This window comes from Dendrobates tinctorius, unplaced genomic scaffold (genome assembly GCF_039654945.1).
Source record: "Dendrobates tinctorius isolate UK_male_01 unplaced genomic scaffold, ASM3965494v1 ptg000179l, whole genome shotgun sequence".
NCBI lineage: Eukaryota > Metazoa > Chordata > Amphibia > Anura > Dendrobatidae > Dendrobates > Dendrobates tinctorius.
Genome location: NW_027361846.1, coordinates 1482443 through 1504172, shown reverse-complemented (window position 1 = coordinate 1504172; position 21730 = coordinate 1482443). Strand labels below are relative to the sequence as shown.

The window sequence follows — 21730 nt, the reverse complement described above, 5'->3', positions numbered from 1 at the left end:
TGTTTGCTTACAGAGAAGTTCCACAGGCCTCGACCAGGTTCTCCCCCTTCGAGCTCCTGTATGGCAGGCGAGTCCGGGGACCCCTTGGGTTGATAAGAGAATCCTGGGAAGATGAGCCAAACCCCACAGAAGTGTCCATCGTGGATTATGTCATGCGCTTCCGTGACAAGATGCAGACCTTGACACAGTTGGTGCATGACAATATGACGCAGGCTCAGGCTGACCAGAAGCACTGGTACGACCAGAACGCCCGGGAGCGGACCTACCAGGTGGGTCAAAAAGTGTGGGTGCTGGTCCCCGTACCAACGGATAAGCTTCAGGCAGCCTGGGAAGGCCCATACGTCGTCCACCAAAAGCTCAACCCGGTCACCTATGTGGTCACGCTTGACCATGCTCGGGGTAGGCGCAAGGCCTTTCACGTCAATATGCTGAAGGTGTACCACGAACGTGAAGCTTGCGTCCTACCGGTCTACAACCTGCCCAAGGATGGGGAGGAAGATCCCCTCCTGGACATGCTGGCCCAAGCCAAGGCCCATGAGTCCATTGAGGACATGGAGATAAGTGGTTTGCTAACCGTATCCCAGCGGTCGCAGTTGGTGGAAGCCCTGGAATCCTTCCGGGTCGTGTTCACCAACCGACAATGGAGGACGGAGTTAACGGTTCATGAGGTGGACACCGGGAATCACACCTCACTACGGCGAACACCTTATCGAATCTCTGAGGAGGTGCAACAAGTCATGCGCCAAGAGATCAATGAGATGTTAAGGCTGGGGGTGATTCGACGGTCAAAAAGCGCGTGGGCCTCGCCTGTAGTCCTCGTGCCTAAAAAGGATCGAACCACCCGGTTCTGCATGGACTACAGGGGGCTCAACGCCATCACAAACTCTGATGCCCAACCGATGCTGCGCATCGAGGATCAGCATGAGCGGTTGGCAAAAGCAAGGTACATATCGATCAAGGATCTGAGTCAGGGATACTGGCAGATTCCCCTGAGCCCTGTGGCGCAGGAAAAATCCGCCTTTATCACCCCCTTTGGACTGTACGAGTCCACAGTCATGCCCTTCGGCATGAAAAATGCCCCTGCCACTTTCCATCTGATGGTCAACCACCTACTTCGGGGACTGGAGGAGTGTGCAGTGGCGTACTTGGACGACATCGCCATCTTCAGTTCCACCTGGGAGGAACACCTTCAGCATCTCCAGGAGGTGCTCAAGCGTCTTCACCAGGCAGGCCTGACTATCAAGCCGTGAAAGTGCCAGATGGGCATGAGCGAGGTCCACTACCTGGGGCATCGGGTAGGCAGGGGTTCCATGAGTCCGAAGCCAGAAAAGGTGGACGCAATCGTGTCCTGGCCCACCCCCCAGGACCAAGAAACAGGTGAAGTCCTTCTTGGGCACTGTAGGGTACTATAGGCTGTTCGTGCAGGACTATAGCGCCCTTGCTAAACCCTTGACCGACCTTACCAAGCAGAGGCTTCCCCAAACAGTCAACTGGACAGATGACTGTGAGGCAGCCTTCCAAGCTTTGAAAGCAGCCCTGTGCAACTCTCCAGTCTTGAGAGCAGTCGACAGCAGTCGCCCGTTTCTGGTACAGACCGACGCCAGCGAGTTTGGCCTCGGTGCTGTGCTCAGCCAGGTCAACTCGGGGAACCAGGAGCACCCCGTGTTGTACCTGAGCTGGAAACTTTTGCCGAGGGAAGTGGCATACTCCACCATCGAGAAGGAGTGTCTGGCCATGGTGTGGGCACTGCAATGTTTGCAGCCCTACCTGTACAGGCGCACCTTCACGATGGTAACCGACCACAACCCTCTGAGCTGGTTGCACACAGTGTACAGAACCAATGGAAGGTTGCTCCGCTGGAGCCTTGCCCTTCAACAGTACGATTTTATGGTACAACACAAAAAGGGCAGTGAACATGGTAATGCCGATGGGTTGTACCGCCGGGGCGAACCCGCTGAGGTGCGCATGGCCGATTACCGAGAGGTAATGCCTCCATAGCGCCCTCTAAAAGGGTGAGGTGTAATGTAAAATATCTGTAAAATCTGTATGTTAAAGTAAAGTATGATGTTTCTAGAACCTTCTAGAAATTCCCCATTGCTACACACTGAGGAGACGAGCCTGTCATGTAGCTGCAACCCCCCTCCTTATCAGCTGTGTGCTTGCTGGTAGCATGAAACCGTCCTTTTCCTCTCACAGTCTTCCCCCCTTGCAAGGGAAAGCATTGCTTTGTTCTGAAACCATGAAGCTTGAATACAGGTATATGAAATATTAAAAGAAGCTTAGCGCGCACTTCACTTGTGACAGAGATAGGAAACTCACATTTCTGCAAAGGGCACGAACCAGCTTTCTAAACCCCTAAGTTTCACGATTCTCGGACTTCCAGAAATTGAGATATGGATTGCTCCCAAATGGAGTGTCCTCTCTAGTGCATTCTTGATGTTTTCTCGTTGGGTTCGTTACACTGGGAAACATGATACCCTTGGTGAGTTCATACGAGCTTCCCCCATTAAGATATGGTTATCATAACTTTTTTAGTTAAGTTATAACAGAGAGAAGGGGGTTGGACCTCACCAGACCGCCCATTTCGTGAGGTCACAGACCCTAAGCTATAGGTATTCCCTACCAAATTCCAGTCAGTTGGAGCTACAGAGTCCGTGCTGACAAGACGTGCAGATGAGTGGAGACGTGTGGCTCCGCCTTCTCCCCCCACATGGTCTGCCTGATACCGACTGAACACATGTGAGTGTTACCTTCTGTCTTTTAATCCCTTTGTTTTATATTTGAATTTGTACATATTTAATGTATCAACTTTATAGCAACTTTTATCTATGTGATCACTGCCCTTTTGGGAATAAATGATAAAAATCTATTAGTTTGCCTCCATGCTCTAAGAACCGAACTATGCGCCTTTTTTAGATAATCGCTACTAATTTCAGGGGTTTGCCGCGGACCCTCTTAATTAACTCTTTAATTAAGTAAAGCGTGGCTGGTGGCAGCGTGGTGTGCATGGCTAGCTAGGCTAGCTGGCAGTACAGACGGGTCTTACATGCTGAATGAGGGGCTGCGGCCACAGCATTGATAATTCCCTTACTGCAGTAGTCTAGCGGCCCGTGCACAACAAGCAGCCCGTCCGGCGACTAATTATCCTAGGTGCAGTTCCCTGACTGACCTGAGGGTAAGGGAGGCGCCGGAGAGCTGCGAGTTCAAAAGTGGAATTGAGAAAGTGGGATATACATAAATCCCTGCAGTTCTTGGAAGGTTGTTAGCAGTGGTAGGGCATCCAAAATACCCCCCCCCGCGGTAAGTTGTTAGAGCAAGATTAGCTTGCTGTATTTTTTTATCACATGGTGCCAGTGGCGGGATAACTAAGATAAGCCCCCACTGTGCCTGTGATAGCCGTGTGCCGGCAGTGCGTCGCGTCCCTCCGTCCGCTGACCTACTGGTGCCATTGGTGGGGTCGTGACCTATTGGTGGCACGGTCCGCTGTCCGTCGCAATTTGTCGGCAGCGGTCCGCCCGTTCATCACACCTCCCCATCCACCCCCAACACTTCAGGAGCAGTGCTACTTATGGGCCAGTTACCTTCTTCGGTGGCACTGGTCAGTTGCATGGCATTACCTTCCTCATGATCCCCATGCACTTCCCCATTTCCTTGAGCACCGTTGCTTGCTCCTGCCAGGGGTTCCTCAGCCGTCTCACTCCGCAGAGTGACGGGGCCGAGCACTTCGGTACCTGTGGGCACATCTACCGTTTCAAAGAAATGGTTAACAGGTTCACTCGGCACAGATACATCATCATTCCTAGGAAAAGAATGGTTATCAGATTTCTTTGGTACAGTTACATCACCATCAGCATCATTCTTGGGGAGAGAATGTTTGTTAGTTGCATCATTACTCATCAAGTCATTAGTAGGTAACACATTCAGTTTCCCGTCATCATCAGGGTTAACGTTACCCTTATTATCAGGTTGGGGAGGTGTGTCAGGGTCGTAGTATGCAACCATCCTCCCCAAGTTAGTCCCCAATAAAACATCAGTGGGCAGGTTTTCAGACACTCCCACTTCCCTCAACCCGCTCCCAGCACCCCAATCAAGAAAAACCCTGGCCACTGGCACGGGACATCGGGTGCCTCCAATCACGGTGATAGTCAGGGTTTTCCCCTCAACAAACTCTTCAGGGGCCGCCAGTCCAGGACGGATGAGGGTTCGTTCAGCCCCGGTGTCCTTGAGGCCTGTAGCAAGACGGGCCCCCACCTGAACAGGTTGAACGTTGTCGTCAATCCTCCCAACCACACATCCCACGAAAAGAACAGAGGCGTTGGGCCCAGGGGCCTTGGCTGGGGGGTTCTTTGGCTTCCCCAGACAGGTGAAACTGAGGTGACCAGGCCGGTGACAGTGGTAACACAGGCGACTGTCAGTAGTAGGCCTGGTGTTGGCAACAGGGACAGGGCCTCCGGAGGGACGGCTAGCTGGGGCACTGGGGTTGGTTGCAGGCTTACCCCCTCTCCAGCTGGTGGTGACCGGCCTCCGCGTCTCTGGCTTCTGGTTGGCCTCATAGTTGTCAGCGATCTGCGCCGCTTTGTCCGCGTTCGGTGGTTCGAGGTCCAGGGTGAACTATCGGACCTCAGCTGGGCAAAGATGCAGGAACTGGTCTTTGATCATCAGGTCCCGTAGCAGCTCAAAGGTGTTAACTGACAGTCCATGGATCCACTGGTCAAAGTGGGTCCTGAGTCCTTGCACCACATCGCTATAGCTATCGTATGGGCCACGTTGGAGGTTCCGGAACATCTTTCGGTATACCTCAGGCGTCAGACAGTATTTGGCGATCAGTGCCTGCTTGATGGCATCATAGTCGTCATCGTCTTCTGGCCGGAGAGAAGCAAATGCCTCCAGAACTTTGCCCTTTAGCCCTGGGGTCAAGTACCTGGCCCATTGTCCGCTAGGCAGCTGGTACTGTCTGCTGGTTTTTTCAAAGGCTTGCAGAAACGTGTCCAAGTCCCCGTCCTTTTTCATCACGGGAAAATGCTCTGGCCGGGGTTTAGGACTCTGGGTGCTGCTGGGCTCACTGCGGCGGGCTATGGAGGATGTTGCCCCTTGTCGGAGCATTTCCAGTTCAGCTCTCTCCACCTCCCGCTCGGCTCGCTGCTCCGCTCTCTCCCAAGCTTGCTGGATCAGCGTCATACGTCCCTCGCGGTCTTCAGCAGGGAGTGCGTCCAAGGCCGCTTGCAGGTAGGGGTCTAGCGCGCTCTGGGTGAATGTGGGGCCAGCGCTCAGGAGTGGGCCAACTTGTGCGCCCGCTGGACCATGGGTGTTGTCCAGCTGCACCAGAGCCGTGATCAGTTGGTCTCTGGTTTTGTTTGTGGCGTCAATGCCTTGGTACGTGCATACTGCAGCAAGGTTTTCCTTTTTCTGCTGTCTGTACCAGTGTTCTCCTTTTGCCGCCATGGTTGCCAAATAAAAGAAAAGAAAAACGAAGAAGAAGGGAGGGAATACTTGCAAGTACAGAAAAATGTCTCAGGACTAGTAACCACTTAGTCTGTTCTCCAAAACCTATGATGTAGGATTCCCACAGGAACCTTGCAGGTATTTAGTGAGAGGAATGATTGCTCAAACCAAATCACTAATGCTCTAGGATTATCCCACCGCTGCCACCAAAATGTGAAGAACAGCCCACCGCTGTCACCAAATTGTGACGGACAGCGCAGCCTGTGCCACCAATATGTCATGATCCCACCACTGACATGGGTATGTCAGCGGACGGAGGGACGCGACGCACTGCCAGCACACGGCTATCACAGGCACAGTGGGGGCTTATCTTAGTTATCCCACCACTGTCACCATATGATCAAAACACAGCAAGCTAATCGTAACAATTTACCGCAGGGGGATATTTTGGATGCCCCACCACTGCTAACAACCTTCCAAGAACTGCGGGGATTTATGTATATCCCACTTTCTCAATTCCACTTTGGAACTCGCAGCTCTCCGGCACCCCCTTACCTCAGGTCAGTCAGGGAACTGCACCTAGGATAATTAGTCGCCGGACGGGCTGCTTGTTGCGCACGGACAATTAGACTACTGCAGTAAGGGAATTATCAATGCTGTGGCCTCAACCACTCATCCAGCATGTAAGACTCTTCTGGACTGCCAGCCAGCCTAACCAACCGCACACACCACGCTGCCACCAGCTCATGGTTTCTCCACTTAAGTTATAGACTTAATGGAGGGGTTAGAAGCCAACCCGAACAGTAGCGTAATTATCTAAAAAAAGCGCATAGTTCAATTCTTAGAGCATGAAGGCAGACTGAATAATTTTATCATTTATTTCCCAAATGGGCAGTGATTACATAGATAAAAGTTGCTATAAATTGAGACATCAAATATGTACAATACAAATATAACATAAAGGGATTAAAAAAGACAGAAGGTAATACTCACATGTGCTTAGTCGGTATCAGGCAGACCATGTGGGGGGAGAAGGCGGAGCCACACGTCTCCACTCATCTGGGTTCTGGTCAGCACGGACGCTGTAACTCCAACTGACGCATTGTAAGGGAGGGGTGCCTTATAGCCCAGGGTCTGTGACATCACAAAAGGGGCAGTCTGCAGAAGTTCATCCCCCCTTTCTCCAAGTTGCCAATTAACTGAAAAACTTATGATAACCATATCTCAACAAGGGAAGCTCGTATCAACACACTGAGGGCCTCATAGGTTGTAGTTCATCGAATGTAATAGAGCAACATCAGTCATGCCATACTTAGGACACTCCATTTGGGAGCAATCCATATCTCAGCTTCTGGGGGCGTTAGAACTTTGCAACTTAGAGGGTAGAACGCTGGGTTTGTTGCCTACGCAGCGATATGGTTATTATATCTCTGGCACGCCCGTTAGAGCGTCTTTTAATATTTCCTATACCTCTAACCAGGCCACATGTCCAGGGAACAAAAGACTTTTGTTCCTGGCTGCAAGGAGGGAGGAAGTGAGAAGGCTTCGAGAGGAAATGCCCGATATCAGGTTTCAGGTGCCGAAAGAGAGCTGTACACACACATCTGCTAAGGAGGGGCAAGAGGGAAGGCTGCAGCTATGTGACAGGCTCGTCTCCTCAGTGTGTAGCAATGGGAGATTTGTAGAAGGTTCTAGAAACATCATACTTTACTTTAACATACAGATCTTACAGACATTTTACATTACAGGAGCGCTACACGGGAAAAAGGGAGTGCTACATGGTATAAAGGGAGTGCTACATGGTAAAAAGGGTGCACTACAAGGGAAAAAGGGAGCGCTACACGGGAAAAAGGGAGCGCTGCATGGGAAAAAGGGAGTGCTACACGGCATAAAGGGAGCGCTACATGGGAAAAAGTGAGTGCTACATGGCATATAGGGAGCACTACATGGGAAAAAGGGTGCGCTACACGGGAAAAAAGGATTGCTACATGGGAAAAAGGGAGCACTACACGACAAAAAGGGAGCGCTACAGGAGAAAAGGAGCGCTACACGGGAAAAAGGGAGTGCTACAAGGCATAAAGGGAGCGTTACATTGGAAAAAGGGAGCGCTGCACGGCACAAAGGGAGTGCTACATGGGAAAAAGCGAGCGCTGCATGGCACAAAGGGAGTGCTACACGACACAAAGGGAGTGCTACACGTGAAAAAGGGAGCGCTGCACGGCACAAAGGGAGCGCTGCATGGGAAATACGCGAGATATTTGGGACTTGTTGGACGTATTGAATGTTTGCAAAGTTTTGGATTTATGGGACATGTTGGATGTATTGAACCAGTGACTTGTAATGGATATGTAGACATATCGGACATCTGAAATGTTTTCCATCTGTTAGTATGTAGGACGTTTGGAGTTACTTGTGTGACATTTACTATTTGGTTTGGGGGCCACCACCATCCAATGCTGATGCAGTTCTTTGGGTTTTTTTGGCCTCCAGTTTTACCTTGACGCTAATACCCCCATTGATTCTATGGAGATTCCAGTATCGGGGGCTTTAAGGCGGTTTGTCCCCTTGTTCATCATGTTGGGTATTTCCATCCATGGATATAAACCTCTACTATGTTGTGTCCTGCTTTCTTAGGTTATGATGTTGCAACGCCACCTTCGGCAAAAGCGTGATAAGGAGAAAGGTTGACCCCCACACCTCAACGCCAGACATCTCCACCAGATTGGACTCGCCACAATCGTCCTGTCTGATCATCTGCAATGAACAGCTCACATGTGTCTTCTGGGATTCATGAGATTGTGTCAACAGTTATCCAAAATGTAAGAGTCATTTTCACATACATGCACACATATGACGTTAGGGTAAGAGTTTCTGTATTACACATGTGATATTACACGGGGGGAGTGTCTATATTACACGTGTGATATTACATGGGGGAGTGTCTATTACACATGAGATATTACACGGGGGAGTGTCTGTGTTACACAGGGGAGTGTCTGTATTACACGTGTGATACTACACATGGGAAGAGTCTGTATTATAGACATGTGATATTACACGGGGGAGTGTCTGTATTACACGTGTGATATTACATGGGGGAGTGTCTATTACACATGAGATATTACACGGGGGAGTGTCTGTGTTACACTTGTGATATTACACGGGGGAGTGTCTGTATTACACGTGTGATACTACACATGGGAAGAGTCTGTATTATAGACATGAGATATTACATGGGGAGAGTGTCTGTGTTACACGTGTGATATTACACGGGGGAGTGTCTGTATTACACGTGTGATACTACACATGGGAAGAGTCTGTATTATAGACATGAGATATTACATGGGGAGAGTGTCTGTGTTACACGTGTGATATTACACGGGGGAGTGTCTGTATTACATATATGATATTAGACGGGGGAGTGTCTGTATTACATGTGTGATATTACACGAGTGAGTGTCTGTTACATGTGTGATATTACATAGTGGAGTGTCTGTTTTACACTCAGTGATATTACACGGAGAGGTTGTCTGCATTACAGGTGTGATATTACAAGGGGGAGTGTCTGTATTACATATGTGATATTACACGGGGAGTGTCTGTGTGACAGGTGTGATATTTCACAGGGAGTGTCTATATTACACAGGGCAATTGTTTGTAATACACCTGTGTCCGTATTGCACATGTGATATTACTCGGGGCAGTGTCTATATTACACATGTGATATTACACGGTGTAGTGTCTAATACTTGTGTGACATTACATGGGAGGAGTGTCTGTATTACACATTAGATATCACACAGGGGAGTGTCTGTATTACACATTAGATATCACACAGGGGAGTGTCTGTATTGCACGTGTGATATTACACGGGGTAGTGTCTGTATTGCATATGTGATACCACATGAGGGGGAGTGTCTTTATTAGGCCGGCGTCACACACAACGATAAAAAAATCGGTCCGATTTTTACGGACCAAAATCAGACAAATGTTTCATGAACAGTGATCCGTCTGTCATCCGAATTTCCAGCGATGATCCGATTTTGTTGCATCTAAGCATCCGTTTGACATCCGTCTGGCGAGATTTTCTCGCAGACTTGCAAAATGGACATATAATGGATCCCTATGGCAGGTTAAAACCCAAAACGAAAGAATAGATATAGACACATAGGATACGTATATATATATATATATATATATATATATATACACACACTAGCTGCTGGCCCAATTCTAAAGCATCGGGTACTATAGAACAGTGGTCCCCAACCTTTTTTGCACCAGGGACCGGTTTCAAGCAAGACCATTCTTCCGTGGCCCGGCAGGGCGAGGATGGAGGTGTGGCAGGGGCGGGACTTTGGTCATAAGGGGGCGGGGCTATGGACACGGTTGTAGTGTAGCAGTGCATACTTATAATTAAATAACATTTATAATGTGACTCAACTCACCATAGGTTTTGAATAAGTGCTCCATCACCCCCTTCTCCCCATCATTGCCTTCACCCCATCACTGCCATCTCTCCATCATTGCCTTCACCCCATCACTCCCCTCTCCCCATCATTGCCTTCACCCCATCACTCCCCTCTCCCCATCATTGCCTTCACCCCATCACTCCCTTCTCCCCATCATTGCCTTCACCCCATCACTGCCATCTCTCCATCATTGCCTTCACCCCATCATTGCCTTCACCCCATCACTCCCTTCTCCCCATCATTGCCTTCACCCCATCACTCCCTTCTCCCCATCATTGCCTTCACCCCATCACTCCCTTCTCCCCATCATTGCTGTCTCCCCATCATTGCCTTCACCCCATCACTCCCCTCTCCCCATCATTGCCTTCACCCCATCACTCCCTTCTCCCCATCATTGCCTTCACCCCATCACTGCCATCTCTCCATCATTGCCTTCACCCCATCATTGCCTTCACCCCATCACCCCCTTCTCCCCATCATTGCCTTCACCCCATCACTCCCTTCTCCCCATCATTGCCTTCACCCCATCACTGCCATCTCTCCATCATTGCCTTCACCCCATCATTGCCTTCACCCCATCACTCCCTTCTCCCCATCATTGCCTTCACCCCATCACTCCCTTCTCCCCATCATTGCCTTCACCCCATCACTCCCTTCTCCCCATCATTGCTGTCTCCCCATCATTGCCTTCACCCCATCACTCCATTCTCCCCATCATTGCCTTCACCCCATCACTCCCCTCTCCCCATCATTGCCTTCACCCCATCACTGCCGTCTCTCCATCACTCCCCTCATGGCCTTCTCCTCATGTCCCCATCTCCTCCAGGGCCAGGCTACACAAACACAGACCAACACACACACACACACACACAGACAGACACACACACATTATACATACATACACACACACACACATTATACATACACACACACACACACACACACATTATACATACACACACACATTATACATACATACACACACACATTATACATACACACACACATTATACATACATACACACACACATTATACATACATACACACACACATTATACATACACACACATTATACATACACACACACACACATTATACATACACACACACATTATACATACACACACACTATACATACACACACACATTATACATACACACACACACACATTATACATACACACACACATTATACATACATACACACACACATTATACATACATACACACACACATTATACATACACACACACATTATACATACACACACACACACATTATACATACACACACACATTATACATACATACACACACACATTATACATACACACACACATTATACATACATACACACACACATTATACATACATACACACACACATTATACATACACACACATTATACATACACACACACACACATTATACATACACACACACACTATACATACACACACACATTATACATACACACACACACACATTATACATACACACACACTATACATACACACACACATTATACATACACACAGACACCACCTCTCTCCGCTCACCTGCCCGCCGCCCGCGCTTCCTCGCTCTGACACAGCAGCGGCCGCGCTCCTCTCTGTGTCAGTCAGAGACAGGAAGCGCGGGCGGCGGGCAGGAAGCTGGATGCAGTGGACGGGTCCTTGCAGCTCCGCTCCTGCTATTCCCTCTTGCAGGCAGCGGAGCTGCTTGGATCGCTCCCTGGCCGCCGCTAAGAACTGCTGCGCGCCGCCCCAGCCCCCGCTACGCCACTGACCGCCCCTGGCTCCCCTTGTATCCGCGGACCGGCAAGGGCACTGCAGCGGCCCGGTGCTGGGCCGCGGACCGGCGGTTGGGGACCCCTGCTCTAGAATATGGCCAGCGGGAGATTAAAATAAAAAATGTGATATACTCCCCATCCGACGGCCCCCGGAATCTGTCCCTCTCCACGCTCCCAGCATCTTCCGTTCTCAGTACTGCTTTGCGCCAAAGACCGCCGCTGACGTCCTCTCGCGAGAGCGCGACGTCATCAGCGGTATTTTGCGCAAAGCAGTACTGGGAGCGGAAGATGCCGGGAGCGTGGAGAGGGACAGATTCCGGGGGCCGTCGGATGGTGAGTAGATCACTATTTTTTATTATAATTCTATTTTTTACACGTTTATGGTACCGAGGGTCCGAAGGAGGCTCTTCTGCTCCAGACCCTGGGTACCGGCTAACGCCGGTCATCTCCGGCTGCGTCGCCGCTGACGCCCGTGCGCTCGGAGATGACCCGCGGCAACCATCGGGAGATCAGCGGCTAGCGCTGCTGATCTCCCGACGGCACGGTAGCAGTGGAGTACGTCCTTCTAATTGTGGACTGCGCCTGCGCACTGCGCCTGTTGCTGATTGGTTGCGTGGTTGCGGCCTGGCGAGGGCCTGGCTTCCACGACCACTCAGCGCAGCAGGATTTCGGTTACAGACAGACATGATAAGGCGTATATATATATATATATATATATATATATATACACACATGTCATTGAGACACATATATATATTCATTGAGTTCTTCATAGCATAATAGCCGCTGAAACATTTGCCGGCTTCTGTAAAATCATTCCCCTACCCGATATGAAATGACACATGGTCACATACAGTAAACCATTTAATTTCATTTTTTTTTTATATGTCTTTCACTAGTAATTAGATGAGGGTTGATGTGTAAAATTTGGGAGGTGTAGGTGTTAATTTAAGGGGTTAATTCGTTGTAAAAAATTGTGTGGGCTCCTGCGTTAATTTGTCAACCAGAGAGGTAAAGCAGGTGAGTGAGAGCAGATTTTAATAGCCATGAGAGGGACCATTGTTTTTGCCCCCTGGCTACAAAAATCTGCCTTCAGACCCATAAGACGCATCTATAAGATGTGCCATTTCTGGCACTTATCCTCTCTATTCCCTTTGCCCTGTAGCGGTGGCGAATGGGTTAATATAACAAAGGGATAATGTCACCATTCGATTGTAAGGCGACATTAAGCCGATTAATAATGGAGAGGTGTCAATAAGACACTGATCTATTATTAACCCTATACTATGAAAGGGTTAAAAACCACGCACAGACATTAATTTAAAAGTCTTTTAATGAAATAAAGACACCACGTTTTTGACAAATTTTTATTACTCTGGTAATCCAAAATAAAACCATGACCTGCAAAAAAAATAACATAAAAAATCACCAATATCCTTACTTCTCCGCCGTTCAGTCATGTCCCACGCTGCAATCCATCAGAAGAGGTTAAATAGTTTGCAATGCAGACCAGTGCTAATGCGACCAGCCCTATTGTAAACTACTTCAGAATGAATTAATTCAGCTCTACACAGCCTCAATGGCTGCCTGGAGATTAACTAATTACCGTGGGAACGTTTCTGACTTTTTTCCCACGCTCATTAGTTCTCTTCAGGTCAGCTGGGGACTCCCGCTGATGTCACTGAGGCTGAGGGGAGTCCGATAGGAAAAGAGCATTTGGTGAATGGTCAGGCAGTGTAGGGTCGCGTGTATAACAAAAAGGCCACGGTCCGCTCCATTAAAGTAGGAGATTGGGTGTTGGTTTTGGTGCCCACCACTGAAAGCAAACTCATGGCCGAGTGGCAAGGGCCATATAAAGTTCGGGAAAAAGTGGAGGAAGTAAACTACTGGGTTTACTAGCCCGGCAAAAGAAAACCCGAACAGTTGTATCACGTCAATCTGTTAAAAGTGTGGAAGGACTGGGAGTGTATGCTTATGGAAGTGACTCCAGACATGTTATCTGGGGACCCTCCGATATCGACCCGGACGGAGGCCTAGAGAGAGGTAAAGGTTGGAGACACCCTCTCGAAACAGCAGCGGTGAGAGGTGCGGAAATTAGTACAACAGAACAGATATCATACCTCTGTCATCCAGCATGACATTGTCACCGAGCCTCTTGCAAGGGTACGAATGAAACCGTGCCGTGTGCCCGAGGCCTGGAGTCAAGCCATCGTGAGTGAGGTAAAATAAATGCTTCAGTTGGGAGTAATTGAGGAGTCCCGAAGTGAGTGGGCTGGTCCCATTGTACTGATCCCGAAGCCGGATGGATCCTTACTGTTCTGTAATGATTTTTGTAACTTGAACAAGGTGTCGAAATTTGATCTTTATCCAATTCACCAGGTGAACGAGCTGATCGAACGACTGGATCAGGTCCAGTACTTTACCATGCTCGATCTGACCAAGGGTTATTGGCAGGTGCCTCTTACAGAGTTGGCAAAAGAAAACACTGCTGTCATGATACCAGTGCTGGGTGACCGGCACTTCTGGGGTTAATGTTCTGACCGCAGTGCAGACTCTCACCTGCACACCTGGGACCTATTATGGTGGCCTCTCATTGGTTCTGGGGAGGCTTCTTATAGCCTCAGGAAGCTCCCATCCCCCGTCAGTTATACTTTCGCCCTTGGCATTGTGTGGTGACCCCTGAGTGTGTTTGTGCTGTGTTCTGGTTGCTTGATTCTCTGTGTATGACTCGGTCTGTTCTCTGGATATCGCTTTGGATTCTGCTTGGTACCTTCTATGTCTGTTTGGTTTTGATCTCTGCTTGGCCCTGACTGTCCGTTCTGTCTCATCCCTGGTACTATACTGATATCTTGTGTATGACCTTTGGCTTTGTCTGACCTCCCGTCTGTTTATCCCTCCTGTACCTTGCTTGCCTGTATTGTGCCTGACCTCTGCTTTGCCCGACTCTGAGTTTTCTTCCTCCTCTGAAAGCAGGACGCTAAGCCCCGCCCCCTTAGAATCATAGAATCTTAGAGTTGGAAGGGACCTCCTGGGCCATCTAGTCCAACCCCCTGCTCAAAGCAGGATTCGCTGAATCATCCCAGTCAGATGTCTGTCCAGCCTCTGTTTGAAGACTTCCATTGAAGGAGAACTCACCACTTCTCGTGGCAGCTTGTTCCACTCATTGATCACTCTAACTGTCAAAAAGTTTTTTCTAATATCTAATCTGTGTCTCCTCCCATTCAGTTTCATCCCATTGCTTCTAGTCTTTCCTTGTGCAAATGAGAATAAAGTTGATCCTTTTACAATGTGACAGCCCTTTAGTTATTTGTAGACAGCTATTAAGTCTCCTCTCAGTCTTCTCTTTTGCAAACTAAACAATCCCAAATCCTGCAACCTTTCCTCATAAGACAGGGTTTGCAGACCGGTCACCATTCTGGTTGCTCTTTTCTGAACTTGCTCCAGTTTGTTGATGCCTTTTTTAAAATGTGGTGCCCAAAACTGGACACAATATTCCAGATGAGGTCTGACCAAAGAGGAGTAGAGGGAAATAATGACTTCACGTGATCTAGACTGTATGCTTCTGTTAATACATCCTAGAATTGCATTTGCCTTTTTTGCTGCTGCATCACACTGTTGACTCATAGTCAGTCTGTGATCTATTAGTATACCCAAGTCTTTTTCACAAGTGCTGTTGCTTAGCCCTATTCCTCCCATTCTGTATATGCTTTTTTCATTTTTATTGCCCAGATGTAGTACTTTGCATTTCTCCCTGTTAAAAACCATTCTGTTAGTTGCTGCCCACTTCTCCAGTTTATTTATATCTTTTTGAATCCTCTCTCTCTCTTCTCTGGTATTAGCTATCCCTCCTAGCTTTGTGTCATCAGCAAATTTAATCAGTTTACCCTCAATTCCTTCATCTAAATCGTTGATAAAGATGTTGAACAATACAGGGCCCAGGGCAGAGCCCTGTGGTACCCCACTTGAGACATTCTTCCAACTGGATGTGCAGCCATTTACGACCACTCTTTGGGTCCGATCACTAAGCCAGTTATGAATCCACCTAACAGTTGCCTTGTCCATTCCATACTTAGTCATTTTTTCAATAAGGATTGTATGAGATACTTTGTCAAATGCTTTGCTGAAGTCAAGATATACTATATCTACAGCATTTCCTTGATCCACCCAATCAGTGATTCCGTCATAGAAGGAAATTAAGTTAGTCTGACATGACTTATTAGTTACAAACCCATGCTGACTCTGTTTAATCACTTCATTTTTATCCAGGTACTGACATACATGTTGTTTAATAATTTGTTCAAAGATCTTTCCTGGTATAGAAGTCAGACTCACCGGCCTATAATTGCCTGGGTCCACCTTCTTCCCCTTTTTGAAGATAGGAACAACATTTGCTTTTCTCCAGTCTTCTGGGACTTCTCCTGTTCTCCAAGAATTTTCAAAGATTATGGAGAGGGGTTCAAAAATTTCTTCTGCTATCTCCTTCAGTACTCTGGGGTGTAATTCATCTGGACCTAGAGACTTGAATTCATTTAGGTTAGCTAAGTGTTTCCTCACTATCTTTCTGTTTATAGATATCCTGGATTCTTCTATTCCCTTAAAAGGACAGTGAAGAACAGTTGATGTTACATTTCCTTTCTTAGAGAAAATAGATGCAAAATAGGAATTTAAAAGTTCGGCCTTCTCAACATCCTGTCTTACCATTTCATCATTTTCATCCTGTAAAAATCCTATAGCATCTTTGACTTTTCTTTTACTTTTGACATATCCCCAAAATCCTTTATTATTGCTTTTGACATCTCTTGCAAGCCTTAATTCATTGTCAGCTTTAGGTAATCTGATTTGTGCCCTGCAGGTTCTGCAGACAGCATTATATTCTTCTTTAGCTATGCCTCCCTCTTTCCATTTTATAAACATTTTTTTCTTCCTTTTTAGCATGTGCTTAAGTTCTGTGTTCATCCATCCTGACTTCCTTAAATTCTTCCTATTCTTCCCTCTTTTCGGAATTGTTAACAATTGTGCTTTGAGAATTTCATTTTTCAAGATTTCCCATCCTTCCTGGACATTTTTGTCGTTAAGGATGTCCAGCCATTGGATCCCCCCATTTCTCTTTCTGAAACCCTTAAAATCTGCCTTTCTGAAATCTAACCTTGACGTCTGAGTCTTCACAGGTCTTCCGCCTCTAGTTATCCAAAATTCTAAAATATCATGGTCGCTACCTCCTAGGGTCCCAGCCACTATTACCTCCTCAACCATTTCCTCCCTGTTTATAAGGATTAGATCCAAGGTAGCAGTTCCCCTTGTTTTCTCCCTTACCTTTTGGAAGATAAAGTTGTCAGCAATTGAGGATAAGAATTTCCTTGACCTGTTAGTTTTGCCTGAGAGAGATTCCCAACAAATGTCTGGATAGTTGAAATCTCCCATGACAACTATGTCATATTTTTTGGAGAACTTGGCCATCTGATGCATAAAGAGTTCATCCATATCTTCAGCTTGCACAGGCGGCCTGTAGTAAATGCCTACAATGGTGTCCTTTCCATTGTTCTGTCCTTGTATTCTTACCCAAACAGTTTCCACAGAACTCCCAGTCTCTGAAGCTTCAATCTCTGTGCAGATATACGCATTTCATGCAGTCACATGACCGTTCACATGACCATAGGTCCTGTCCATGCTTTCTAAACTTCTACATTCAGGTCCCGTGCATCTTTATTGTCCGGCTGTTCTTGTCCCCAGGGGTCCCTACAGTGCGGGTGAGTCCCTGCTTAGCGGAGGCTGTACGCCGGCGCTGTCAGGACCCTGACATAACTGACCATTAAGTTTTTTGGGTTTTTTTATGCAGAGAGTTATGGATCCCATACAGTCTCTGGCTGACCGGATGAAAAGTCTGAGTCAGATGTTTCAGGGTTTATCTCTGGAGCAGCAAGCTCTGGCTCGTTCTCAGCAGCAGGTTTCTGAGACAGTGCGGGGAGCTCTAGCCGCTGGGTCTCTGGGGGCTGGGGTGAGTGATGTTGTTTTGGTGTCCCCAGAACCACCTGTTAAACTGCCTGACTTTTTTTCTGGAAACCAAAAGGAGTTCAGGGTCTTCATGGAGGGGTGCAAGCTTTTTTTTAGTTTGAGACCACGTTCCTCTGGGGATGACAGTCAGAAGGTCGGGGTTGTTATGTCTCTATTAAGAGGGTCCCCACAAGCTTGGGCTTTCTCCCACTGCCCCTGAATGCATTTTTTGAGGCCCTCGGGCACATTTATGATGAGCCTGACCGAGTGCGATTGGCAGAGGACATGGTGATGAGTGTCTGTCAGGGGAAAAAAATCAGCTGAGTGGTTTTGTACTGAATTCCGCCGCTGGGCCGCAGAGGTCTCTTGGAACGACGCCGCACTCTGAGGATTCTTTCGCAGAGGCTTGTCCGAGCGGTTACAGGATGCCTTGGCGTTACATCCCCCACCTAACTCTCGAGGATGCCATGACCCAGGCCGTCCGGATGGACCGCATGCTGCGGGCCAGAGGGGTGATGCAGGTGGAAACTCCATTGTTCCCCAATGGAAAAGAGACTGCCCCTGAGCTCATGGATGTAGGCGCCCTCTCCCTGAAGGTTACGGAGAGGAAACGCCGGAAGGACAAGCAGTTATGCTTTTACTGCGGTAAAACGGGACATTGGAAAAGGGAGTGTCCTGATTGCCCGTCTTCAAACCCGGTTGGCGGGAAACGACTAGGTCTGGGTAGTCAACGAGGAGACTGCTCAGACCCTCAGGTACCCTTTTCCTCGTTTTCTAAAGTGTTACTGCCTGTGGAACTGTTTGTGGACGGTAGTTCTTTTTCCTCTACAGCCTTCGTGGACTGCGGGTCATCGATTAATCTCATTGACTCCCAGTTGGTCACACACTGCAAGATAGGGACAGTTAGGCTCAAGGTTCCGATCAAGGTGATGGCCATTGACTGCTCTCCCCTCACTAAGGAGGGAATTCGCTTTATGTCTGACTTGTTTTCGCTCAGAGTGGGCGCTACTCATGTGGAAAACCTAAGTTGTTTTGTGCTGGACAATCTACCTGCAGGGTTGGTGTTGGGCATGCCCTGGTTACAACGCCATAACCCAGTTATTAACTGGAAAACGGGGGAGATTATTCAATGGGGGTTTAATGATTTTGAGTTATGCGATAAATTCGCGCTGCTGGTTGAACCTGTTAAATCTGTGTCTGTATCATCTGTCGAGCTGGAAGGTATTCCGGAATGCCTGAAGGACTTCGAAGATGTGTTCTCCGAAAGCGAGGCCGAGACGTTACCGCCACATAGACCCTTTGACTGCGCTATTGCGCTGGTCCCGGGGGCTAAATTACCTAAAGCCCGTATGTTTAATTTGTCCGGTCCTGAGCGCTTGGCTATGAAGGAGTACATTGCTGAAAGTCTGCGCAAAGGACACATACGTCCTTCAGTCTCACCTGTGGCAGCAGGTTTCTTTTTTGTAAAGAAAAAAGATGGCGGGTTACGTCCCTGTCTCGACTTCCGGGAGCTTAATCAGATTACTGTACGGAATACGTACCCCCTTCCGTTGATTCCCGATTTATGTAACCAACTATCAGGGGCAAAGTGGTTTTCTAAACTGGATCTTCGGGGGGCATATAATTTGATAAGGGTCCGAGAGGGGGATAAATGGGAAACCGCGTTCCTCACGACCGAGGGACTATTTAAAAATTTAGTCGTGCCGTTTGGTCTTACCAACGCCCCCGCCATATTTCAGAATTTCATCAACGTGGTATTCTCGGATCTCATTGGTCGTTTTGTCGTTATCTATTTATATGATATTTTGATATACTCCACCGATAAGCATTCTCATTTGGAACATGTACGAACAGTTCTCCAAAGACTGAGAGAAAATCATCTGTATGCCAAATTGGAGAAATGTGTATTCTGTGTGCAAGAATTGTCTTTTTGGGGGTTAATTGTATCCGGGGAGGGTTTTCGCATGGACCCCAAGAAGGTGCAGGCCATTGCGGATTGGGTGCAACCCCGAGATCTTAAGGGTCTTCAGCGCTTCTTGGGGTTCGCCAATTATTACCGCAAATTTATCCGGGGGTTTTCGCAAGTGGTCAAACCTCTCACGGATCTAACATGCAAAGGTGCGGATGTGAGAAATTGGTCCTCACTCGCAAAAGAGGCCTTTGCGACGCTGAAAAAATGTTTTATGTCTGCTCCTGTCTTGATACAGCCAGGTCCTTCCAAGCCATTTGTGGTGGAGGTGGACGCCTCCGAGGTGGGGGTGGGGGCGGTGTTGTCTCAAGGGCCTTCCACTCTTACCAACCTCAGGCCATGTGCTTTCTTTTCCAGGAAGTTCTCTGTTGCTGAAAGAAATTATGATGTAGGCAATAGAGAGCTTCTTGCGGTTAAGTTGGCGTTTGAGGAATGGAGGCACTTTTTGGAGGGGGCCAGTCACCCGGTTACTGTGATCACTGATCACAAAAATTTGTCTTACATCGAGTCTGCTAAAAGATTAACGCCCAGACAGGCCCGTTGGTCGCTTTTTTCTCATTTCCAGTTTACTATTACATTCCGTCCAGGGTCAAAGAATGTCAAGGCTGACGCCTTATCTCGTAGTTTTCACCCTGTGTCTGTCCCTGAGCCACCGTTCTCCATTCTGCACCCTGGAGTGGTGTTAGCAGGGATCTCGTCTGAATTGGAACGGGAAATTGAGGGGGCCCAGTCGCTGGCTCCTGCGGCCAAACCAAGGGGCAATTGTTTGTCCCAGAGCTACTTCGCCTTAAACTCTTGCAAGAGTTCCACGAATCCAAGTTGTGTGCTCACCCTGGTATATCAGCTACGCGACTGGCGGAGGCTAGGATCTTCTGGTGGCCTACTCTGGGTTCTGATATAAAGAAATTCATTTCTGGTTGTGGGGTCTGCGCTCGTTCTAAAAGCTCCTATAGCCGGCCGGGGGGGGGAGCTGATGCCTTTGGAAGTTCCCGAAAGACCGTGGACCCATCTGTCCATGGCTTTTATTACCAATCTTCCCTCCTCCAGGGGTAATACGGTGGTATGGGTAGTGGTGGACAGATTTTCTAAGCAGGCTCATTTTGTACCCCTGTCCGCATTACCTTCTGCTGAGATCTTATCCAGATTGTTTGTGCTGCATGTGGTCCGTTTGCATGGGGTACCCCTGAATGTGGTGTCTGATCGTGGTGTGCAGTTTGTGGCTAAGTTTTGGCATGCTTTCTGTAAAAAATTAGTGATATCTCTGTCCTTTTCATCTGCATACCATCCTGAGAGTAATGGTCAGACGGAACGCACTAATCAGTCTCTGGAACAGATCCTCAGATGTCTGACTTCTGCTAGACAGAATGACTGGTGTGATATACTGCCGTTGGCTGAATTTGCCTTCAATAGTCGGGTGAGTCAATCCACTGGTATGTCCCCTTTCTTCATCAACTATGGGTTCAGTCCTCATTTTGGTGAGTTTTCTCGTCTGGATTTGGGGTGCCCCGGGGCTGAGGACTCTGTTCATCGGTTAAAAGATACACGGGCAGAAGTCCAGCGGCGTATATCTAGGTCTCAAGGCAGGTATAAATTTTTTGCGGACAGGAAACGAACACCTGGTCCCATGTTTCAGGTTGGAGAGAAAGTTTGGCTCTCCACGCGAAACATTAAGTTAATGGTTCCGTCAGCCAAGTTGGGCCCCAAATTCATTGGTCCGTACAAGATTGTGGAAAAAATCAACCCGGTAGCGTACAGGCTGTGCCTTCCACCCTCTTTCAAGATCCCTAACGTCTTCCATAGATCTCTACTGAAACCGTTTGAAGCAGTCCGGGGAGAATCCGAGTCCGCTGCTCCTCCTGTTTCGGTTGAGGGACATGTGGAATATGAGATTGGTCACATTGTAGATTCTAGGTTGGTACGGCGGTCTGTACAGTACCTAGTTCATTGGAAGGGATATGGGCCGGAGGACAGGTCCTGGGTGCCCGCTCGGTTGATGCATGCGGATCGTCTGGTTCGGGCTTTCCATGCTAGGTACCCGGGCAAGCTTGGGGGTCCAGAGGCCCC

General features: G+C 48.2%; 1 protein-coding gene across 3 annotated transcripts in view; it reads left to right on the top strand.

Annotated features, from left to right (window-relative positions):
* SLC4A2 (solute carrier family 4 member 2) overlaps positions 1–21730 on the top strand; it is a 395791-nt gene that overhangs the window by 226988 nt on the left and 147073 nt on the right. For all 3 annotated transcript variants that reach the window (XM_073551714.1, XM_073551713.1, XM_073551715.1), the window contains exon 2: positions 8077–8261. In XM_073551714.1, the coding sequence (XP_073407815.1) occupies positions 8202–8261 (60 nt within the window). In that variant the 5' untranslated portion in view covers positions 8077–8201. The remainder of the gene's footprint in view (positions 1–8076; positions 8262–21730) is intronic.